The 10,666-nt window shown below is 32.1% G+C and overlaps 1 protein-coding gene across 1 annotated transcript; it reads right to left on the bottom strand.

The window, feature by feature from the left end:
• Positions 1–247: 247 nt before the first annotated feature.
• Positions 248–6,456, bottom strand: LOC132728512 (uncharacterized; the record flags this gene model as incomplete). The annotated part of the gene is made up of 4 exons (XM_060714152.1): positions 6,288–6,456; positions 1,441–1,951; positions 988–1,050; positions 248–649 (listed from the first exon to the last, which is right to left on the bottom strand). Coding segments are annotated over exons 2-4 (952 nt in total), but the record flags the coding sequence as incomplete, so codon positions are not given.
• Between the last annotated feature and the right edge of the window lie 4,210 nt (positions 6,457–10,666).

The following is a 10,666-nucleotide window of genomic DNA, read 5'->3' as shown; positions in this document are numbered from 1 at the left end:
AATAAACATAATAGTAAACTTTTTATATATGCTGTTTATGAAATCAAATCAAGTCAATCGTTTTCTGTTGATATATATATATATATATATCTGTTGATGTCACAAAAAAGACACAGTTACGTGTATCACTAAGCAATATAATCAGTAGAATCACTGAAAAGCCACTTTACATTTTCAATACAAACAACTTTTCATTATTCCTTTCAAATATTGCATATTTACTTCTTATAAACATGAATTTACTTACTTATGTAATGGATCAAAATAGTCTGCAAACTTTCAGTGGCAACTCTGGTTGAAAGTGTTAATAAGCAATTGAGCTCAAGTTCTTTCGTTAGGGAATTTGCAATCTTGTTTAGATAATATCTATACTTCCAGCTCTCGAATAGGTTCAGTAAATGTAGCATATCTTCATAGGAACCACATTCAAATTCAAGCAAGATGCATGCTTGCATACACCCTTTCAAGACTATGTCCGCGTTTGCTGATAAGAATTCGAGCAACTTGATAACTTTGTTCTTAACATTCGGGAAGTCTTCGTCTTCACTACCCGTAATAACATTATTTAGAACAGTTACAAGGATTTTCTCGCCAATATCTTTCCAATCGTCAGACGGACCATCTACTGCTAACACTGTTCTCACTCCAACTACAATACAAGAACGATTTTAACAATTAATCTCAATGTATGAAATAAAACATTCATTCATACGCTTATTGATTCCATATTTATTATAGCATTTTTTTACTTCAACAAACAGTATTTGACAAAACAACGCACAACTTTAAAGCCAAACCTAGCCCGCAACATCTTAAATTTTGTCGTTAATGCGTTCTTAAGCGTTTCTGTTTCTCTTTATACTCTAAATTTTCTAGAAATTACATTATTTGTATGGAATTCATTTAACATGTCATAGATAGGATTTCGAAATGTTAAAAATGAAATAGAATAAATAAATGTAATAACGATGAAATACTTCAACCTACCTTTGAATGTTTGCTGTCCTGTTTGGCTCAACCCATTTATAGTGGCAATTGATGGCCTAACGGCTGTTAAATAGAATAAATGTATACGTTCTAAGGTCAAGTTTTATTAGAAAACAATATGAATGGGGAGCCATTGTCTAGGTTGCAATTCAAAAAGTTGTATGTTTTACAATAATGAATTATCCTTTAGTAAAATTTGAAAATTGTTTTATATAGGTATATTGCACAATTTTTGAAGACTTGATGTGTGATTGGGTATTTTTTTCACCAGATTCACATAATGTTTCAAATACTCGTAGTTATGTTGTAAGAGCGCTCAGTACTTATAAAAAGATCTTGATTACATTTTATTACATTTCTTAAAAGTAGAAAAATAATAACTAATAACGCGTTAAGTGACAATTTGGTCACTATCACTAATTTAAAATTTAAATATTTGAAATATATGCTTACCATCTAATGACCCACATTTAAACTTCTTTATATGCGTAAAACAGACATCCTTTGTGTAATTATCGAAAGTAGAGGCCAATTCATTCAAAACATCTTCAAGCTGCTCGATAACGTCTTCATACTCGTCTTCATCCAATGAAACATTTGCACAGTGCATAAACACCTCATTTCGCAGTTGTTTTAAGACAAATAAATCCCTTTTTTCAGTTTTTGAAATCGTTCCCCGAAAGATAATGGATATTACCCCAATCAACAGTTGTAAGTCCCAAGTGTTTATATCCGGTACACCGTTATCTGGGAATAGTTTTTGGTACTGTTTTCCGTGAAACTCATGCCTCAGTTTTGTACTGAAGTCGCTTAGCAGTGATTCTAAATCCCGTCCAGATTTGTTTTGTTCTCGAATTAATATTGCCTTTGCAATAAATGTACCACCTTCTACTAGTAATAAAAAAGCCCTAAGGAAGTGTGTCTGTTCTATATCTGCCATCCCATGATGTGTTGGTGTGAAATTCTAATTGGGAGAAACAAAAACCATCAAATGAACTTTGTTGGTCTTAACCTACTGCTAAATCCCACCCAAAGTTTTATGTGCAATTTATTGTCCCAATGTATTTATGTGATTTATTTTGACATAGATGTTTATTGTACTACTGTCAAATCCTTTGCAAGTAAGTCGGATGTTACTATGGTCACGGCAGATGATGTTACTTGCTACTGGCGAAAGTTATGTAACTAGTCATGATCTGAAACATGTTAAACATCTTTAATAAAACTGATCTCAGTGTCATTCTACATACTAATATTACTTCTTATAAATAATGAATGCTTTAAGTGAGTAATATCATTCAGTTTCAACATAACAAGTTTTCCATACTTAATGACGTTTAATAGTATTTTAATCACAAATAAAAGAGATATTCTTTTATTAAATATACCGTATATCATAAGACAAGAGCGATCAGTAATCACATGTGTCGCCTCATGATGGCCAATTTCATGTTGAGACTAATTTTAAGACAGACGGACAGACAGACGGACAGTGCACAACTAGACTAACCACTTTGTACTGATCATTCCTGTAAAGTTTGGATAAAATTGCACCAGTAGTTTATGAGGAGTAGTCCGGACAAGCTTTTGTGTATCTGGCAACACACAGAAAAAAACACCTTTTTATCAAAGGGCCATAACTCGGCCAAAAATCATTCAACCGGAAAACCCGTGCAATATGCGCAAGGACTTGAGCTACAGATCAATCCTGTAAAGTTTCATTGAAATTGCATAAGTGGTATAAGAGAAGTAGTCTGGACAAACTTTAAAAATAAAAATTTTTTAAAGGGCCATAACTCAAACAAAAATCATTGAACCGGAAAATGCTGACAATATGCACAACTAGACTTGGTACTGATCATTCGTGTAAAGTTTGGATGAAATTGCACCAGTAGTTTATGAGGAGTAGTCCGGACAAGCTTTTGTGTATCTGGCAACACACAGAAAAAGAAACCTTTTTATCAAAGGGCCATAACTCGACCAAAAATCATTCAACCGGAAAACCCGTGCAATATGCGCAAGGACTTGAGCTACAAATCAATCCTGTAAAGTTTCATTGAAATTGCATAAGTGGTATAAGAGAAGTAGTCCGGACAAACTTTAAAATTAAAAATTATTAAAGGGCCATAACTCTGACAAAAATCATTGAACCGGAAAATCCTGACAATATGCACAACTAGACTTGGTACTGATCATTCCTGTAAAGTTTGGATGAAATTGCACCAGTAGTTTATGAGGAGTAGTCCGGACAAGTTTTGTGACGGACGGACGGACAGACGGACAGACAGACGGACAGACGGACAGACAGACGACGGAGAAGTGATCCCTATATGTCGCCACTACTCCGTAGAGGCGACACAAAAACTGGTAACAATATAAAATAAAAATTGTATGACTGAAGATTGAATCTCCATAACGATTATTTGCTTTCTTGAATCACAATCTATTGTCTAAACATATAAAATAAAAATAGTTTAAACAACCACATCTTAATCACTCACAAACAAAGATTCCATGAAACTGTAAATATTGAATTAAATGTAAAAATGGTTACATGGTTTAAATTCATCAGAAAATAAAGGTACCCCATTGGTTTAAATATAAACAACGTGTATCGCATCATATCAGTATATCCACAATTAATAATTCATTGATGAATACAAATTACAAGTGTTTAAAATATGACAAACTGCCACTTCGTTTTAAGTTTGATTAGAATATTTATATATTGACCATTGAATTGTAAGGGTGTGAGGTAAGCTAATGTAATTTTAGGGTATTTTTCATTGGTGAATTAAGTTAAGTTTGCAAAACGTTTATTTAAAAAAAAGGAATGCGCTTACCACATTATCTAAAAGTTTTTTTGCTATCATTATATAAAACTTATCGTGCGGAAAGTATTGTGATGGTTTGAAAATATCTGCAGCATCATATCAAATGTTGCAAATTATTCATCGTATTTCAATCATAAATTATATTCATATGTTGTTCAAATTAAAATAAAATGATAAGTTGATATAGGCCTTTTACTCATTTTTTACACACTGTTTTTTTTAAATATATGATTAATTCATACATAAAAATGAATACTTCTGTCACACATAAATATCTATCACTATTAATCAAGATGTCAAGAACAGGTTGAAATCAAAATTAACTAGAACTGCCACTAACATGGCGTGAATACCCCCGCATACCACTTTGTCAACAGTGGCCATTTAGAACTCAAGGACAACCTCCCTGCCAAATCTGAGGTGACTAAGCCAGTGCATTAATAAGTTATGTATTCTACATGCTTCAAATGTGAAAATGTCAAAATCAATACACTCTGGACAGGCATTCTGAGGGGAAAAGCTTTATTTTGACAAGGTCCCTGTGACCTTGACCTTTGACCCAGTGACCTCAAAATCAATACGATCATTTACTAATCATGACTAACCTCCATGCCAAATATGAAGATTGGGGGTCATAGGAACCTTAAGTTATTTGGCGGACAAACTTTTTGAAGTCAAGGCCCCTGTGACCTTGACCTTTGACCTGGTGACCTCAAAATCAATAGGGGTCATCTACTAATCACGACTAACCTCCATGCCAAATATGAAGACTGTGGGTCGAAGGAATCTTAAGTTATTGGGCGGACAAGCTTTTTGAAGTCAAGGCCCCTGTGGCCTTGACCTTTGGCCTGGTGACCTCAAAATCGATAGGGGTCATCTACTAATCACGACTAACCTTCATGCCAAATATGAAGACTGTGGGTCATAGGAATCTTAAGTTATTGGGCGGAAAAGCTTTTTGATTTCAAGGCCCCTGTGACCTTGACCTTTGACCAAGTGACCTCAAAATCGAAAGGGGTCATCTACTTATCATGACTAACCACCATGCCAAATATGAAGACTGTGGGTCAAAGGAATCTTAAGTTATTGGCGGACAAGCTTTTTGATGTCAAGGCCCCTGTGACCTTGACCTTTGACCTGGTGACCTCAAAATCGATAGGGGTCATCTACTTATCATGACTAACCTCCATGCCAAATATGAAGACTGTGGGTCAAAGGAATCTTAAGTTATTGGGCGGACAAGCTTTTTGAAGTCAAGGCCCCTGCGACCTTGACCTTTTGACCTGGTGACCTCAAAATCGATAGGGGTCATCTACTAGTCATGACTAACCGCCATGCCAAATATGAAGACTGTGGGTCAAAGGAATCTTAAGTTTTTGGGCGGACAAGCTTTTTGAAGTCAAGGCCCCTGTGAATTTGACCTTTCACCTAGTGACTCAAAATCAATAGGGGTCATCTACTTATCATGACTAACCTCCATGCCAAATATGAAGACTGTGGGTCAAAGGAATCTAAAGTTATTGGGCGGACAAGCTTTTTGAAGTCAAGGCCCCTGTGACCTTGACCTTTGACCTGGTGACCTCAAAATCAATAGGGGTCATCTAATTATCATGACTTACCTCCATGCCAAATATGAAGACTGTGGGTCAAAGGAATCTTAAGTTATTGGGCGGACAAGCTTTTTGAAGTCAAGGCCCCTGTGACCTTGACCTTTGACCTGGTGACCTCAAAATCAATAGGGGTCATCTACTAATCACGACTAACCTCCATGCCAAATATGAAGACTGTGGGTCAAAGGAATCTTAAGTTATTGGGCGGACAAGAAAAAACCGACGGACGCCGGACGGCCAGACGGACAATCTGAGTTGTGCGGGGGTATAATAATCCACTCGTGAACATGCGACAAGAAACAACAGATCTAAATGAGTTTAATAGACCACTTTTTTATATTGTAGCTATATTGAACACGCCATGGAATTGCAAAATTGACCTGCGTATAGATTTTCTTTTTCATTTCACTTATGTGACTAATCTTTTATCATCTTTTGATATACCAGTATATACATGTATGTGTATCTATATAATAATAAATATTAAGTATATTTGTTTCTATATAATATTAAGTAAATTTGTATCTATATAATATTAAGTATATATACAAAATGTACATTTTAATATTTCATATGTGAATAATCAACTTTTAGATCTTAAGAACAAAACCATTTAATTATGTTACAATTAAACTTTCACTTGTTTTCGATTGAATATATTACTCAATACACTTGTAGATCTACTTGTTAATTTTTCACCTCGTATTTCATTTCTAATTCAACAATAAGGTTAGAAAATTATGTACTAGTATAATTTAACCCATAAGAAGTAAAATTGAATGAATATATATGATAACTTTTCATACCAAGATGTGTCATGAGAAAATTTGAAAGAGAAAGTAGAACATTTACTTACATGTAAAATTTACATTATGATAATTCAATAAATATATCCATAACATAAAGCAATAATCAATATAAATAACAACACATTAATATTTCATTTCGTTCTTGAGAAGATTTTAAACAACGTAACAGATAAAAAACAAATATGGGAAATTCTTAACATATCTACTTCCGTAAACAAGTGGTTATATCTAAAATCCGTACCTCCACCCGTACATAAATCGGATACGGTCAAAGTTTCGTCCTACGTTATTTTCGCAATATACATACTATAGTTTATAAATAAAACAGACAACCAGTTATCAAAAGCTTAATTAAAATGTAAACAATAAATAGGATTTGCCCGTGTTTATATCTTAATATAAATTTTTTTTTGAATATTTCAGTATGATATAATCATTTAATGATATCACTCTCGCGACTATGCTCTATGGAGAGTGAGGCGATTACTGCAGATGATGATAATGATGATGATGATATGTATAACTATTTACATGAGTATAGTTTAATTGATTAGAACAAATAAAAAGAAAAACTGAAAAAAAATAGAATTCTGGAACAAGCTTAATTTGTTTTTCATAGATTAACTCGCCGAAGAAAGCTTCAAGAGCGTATTCAGACAATTTGAATATGTCGGCGTGTAGAGAGCTTGTGACAACATTTTTTATACAAAAGAACAGTCCAGTCTGATGAGTAAGTTTAGATTGTTGAAAAATGATATTAAAATCATTATTAAAAATAAAGATATATATACGATAATTTAAATGAAACAGCTTTTTCCTCTTATTATTTCTTTCCTGTATTGACTTAGCGACTTTAAGATGCAAAATAGAAAAGTCAAATACGAAAATCGGCAGCAGATTATATAAAAATTTAATACGATATGCCAGCAAAATGTCAAACTCTTAGATATGAGTCCAAAATTATCTCTCCGACCTCGTATATCAAAATTATGTCGGCAGCGAGTACACCAAAAACAAATCGAACAATTTTCCCCATTATTTTTATAAAAGTAACATTTCTCTTACGGTAATTGTGTCTATTAGCAACCCGAGAATTGAAATGACACCCCAGGCGGAGCCGAGGGTGTTGTATCAGTTCAAGGGTTGCTAATATGCACTATTACCCTGATAGATGTGTTATTTTTTATTATACTGAACTAATATGTGTGCAGGGCGGCTGTTTGGGTCTACTAGAAGTAGAATATTACGTTTCCTTAAGTCTATATAGATTTACTTGCGCTGGGGAATATCGCAAAAATATTGAACGATTGATATTTATTTCCAGGATAATAGATCGGACGGCACATAAGGCTTTATAGTAAAATGTTTACGTGAGATACAATAAATGAGTTATATATGTTGCTGGCGATTTATACGGGAATTTAACACCTGACGTATCATTGTCTTATATTCTTATCTAAGCATTTTTAGTCAAATTCAGAGTACCATAAAGTATAATTTACAGGTATAAAATAAACAAATAAGTTGATACATGCCGGGTTCATGGGATGTTATTATATGTGTAAAGCTTTACAGATAGTAAGTAGAATGAAAACAAGTTAATATATGAAACAGTTTCAGACAGAATAAACAAAATAAAAAAAAAAAAAAAAAAAAAAAAAAAATAAATAAAATAAATAAATAAAAAAATAAATTAGGAAGTTATGAAACTGACATTATATCCCGTTAATTGGCAGCTAGAAGATTTTAAAACATTTAACGTTAACGATAAGTACATCAAAATATTTTATTGTTTAAGGTCTGTTCGGTCTGCCAACCAAGCGTTTAGCAAAAGACCATTTTCTACTGTTGATGGGGAAAAGTGGCATCGTATATGCTTTGAATCAACCAGATATATGTATGTAACAATAATATGTAAAATTGTATGTATACAACAATCAAATATATGTAACAATTTTATGTCTGTAATTATCATATGTATGTAATAATTGTATGTAAATAAATAATAATACTTATATGTAACAATTATAATATTATATATGTAAAAATTAAATGTATGTAACAATCTTATGTATGATCATGTTAGTGTAACAGTTGTATGTAATTAACAATCTAATGTATGTAACTATTGTATGTATGTAAAAATAATACTAAAATAACAATTATAATATTATATGTGTAAAAATGAATGTATGTAACAATCTTATGAGTAGTATAGTATGCCCTGTAGCTCCCTTATTCGCTCGTCCTCGTCTGGGTAGTTACAATGACCTTAACCGAGTTAGGTACATGTTTATGACCTGTATTCTATATATAGACGACCACGTGTTTATATACACATGTACATACCCTCTATTCTATACATAGACGTAGTAGTGGAAATTAAGAATTTCATTATATTATATGTTGTTTTATCTTTTACATTTTGAATTTACCGCTTTTTAGCTTTCATCTATTTACACCGTAACTTGAATGGAAATATTTTTAGGTATCCTACGCTCAAAAAAATAGAAGATTTATACCCCAATATATTACATAATGTAATAGTTTCTTTCAATATCATATTTACCTGTATGTAAAGATAAGTCCTGCTTAAAACGTTGAAAGAAGGTTCTTCATTGTAGAAAATAAATGCCATATTGTGGTTTCTTAATTAAAAATGGAAGTAAATTAACCAGTTTCCAACCGAGAAAAGCATAGGTTTGCCACTATCATATGTATGTCACAATCATATTAATGCAGCTCTAATATTTACGTAAGAACCATGTCTATATAGCAGGTTTATGTATGTATTAATGATTGTACATAATTATGTATGTCATAGTTATACGTTTGTAGTAACCATTTGAATTGAACCAAAGTATGAATGTAACAGTCATATGAATATGAACACCGTTTTTAAGTAAAACAATATGTTTGTCATAATCTAATATATGTAAGATATGATGAGTATCCACAGTCATGATATTGTCCCAATTATATTTTGTAAGAATGACGTGTGTCACAATCATATATATGTAAAACTGTACGTATATTACAATAATATGTTCGTCAAAATCATATGTATGTAGCAGTTATAGGCATTTACGATCGTATGTATGTTACAAAATATTTATGTAGCAAAATTTGTGTGTAAAAGCATATGTGTACAGAAAACTGTGTATGAAGCAAACATATATATGCAACAATTGTTCATATATAACACTAATATTTATGCGTATGTGTATGTGTATGAATGTGTATGTAACAATCGTATGTATACAATCAAGATGCATGTAATAATTTTATGTTTGACTGTTATGTTTGACTGTTACACGTATATTACAATCATATAATGAAGTTTTTTGTCAAAGGGAATATTAAATGTAAACTATGACAAATACTTTAAAAGCTTAGATTAAACTATTCAGCTATCCTTATCTAAATGTTTGCTGAAACAACTTAAGTGACCACAAAAATATTATCCTTTTTAAATAATCTTAACAATTATTTCCAGCGCAAACATTGTGACTGCTATTTTCTATTTATAATTGAACAATCAGAAATTGTAAAAAATGTAAGTTTTTATTTGCTGCTAAAATCAAATTCTATTTTTATCTATATCAGTAAGTCCTCCTTTATATCTAAGAGTCACACAATTAAAATTAATAATTGCGAAAAAGGATCCGTGAATGTAGCAATCAACTGTAAAATGAAATCTTTTTATGTTTAAATATGAAATCAAAGATCAACAGGGAAAGCAATGTCTACGGAACACAGAGCTCGATACAATCAACCACAGAGGATCATCGTAAAAGCACCAAGTTTGGCGAAGCCATATCTAATAATGGGACAACGAATAATAAGAGAAATGACTCAATTCATTAAATAGATAACATGTGATTGTATTTATTTCCGCTATATGTTCTTTATTATTCATTTTAACTTCACTGTACTCTTTATTTTTATAACACATGTACGAGTAAGTTGATAAACAATTTACTCAACACGGAATTAAAGTCCAAATGACAGACTTTAGATATAAAATAGAGAGCACGGCTGACGCATGCGCATATAATTTCGAATTGTAATTCATAAAATAAAATTTCAATAAAGCCTTTAATAATATTATATTTAGAATTAAAAATGTTCAAAGATTTTAGAATCTGGAATCAAGTATATCAAAATCAAGGACTATCATTTTCCTGATGAATTCGGTGCAGACATAACTTGTAAGTAAAATGCTTGTTTTTGTTTCACATTTTCATAAAGTACAGTATCCATAGAAACAAGCGAGGTTTTACGCACGCGTAAAATTGTTGCGAAGGAATGGTCAGCTACCTGCACTCAGCTGAATAAAATAATACCCCTACGAATGTCGGTTTAGATCTGCTCAGTTATTGAACTTAAAGGGGAAGCAATTCGAAACAGAAATTCACTATACCAG

The sequence above is a fragment of the Ruditapes philippinarum genome, unplaced genomic scaffold, assembly GCF_026571515.1.
Source record: "Ruditapes philippinarum isolate M1 unplaced genomic scaffold, ASM2657151v2 ctg4802_1_1_1_1, whole genome shotgun sequence".
NCBI lineage: Eukaryota > Metazoa > Mollusca > Bivalvia > Venerida > Veneridae > Ruditapes > Ruditapes philippinarum.
Note: the sequence above shows the minus strand (reverse complement) of the source record. Positions and strands in the feature narration are given on the sequence as shown.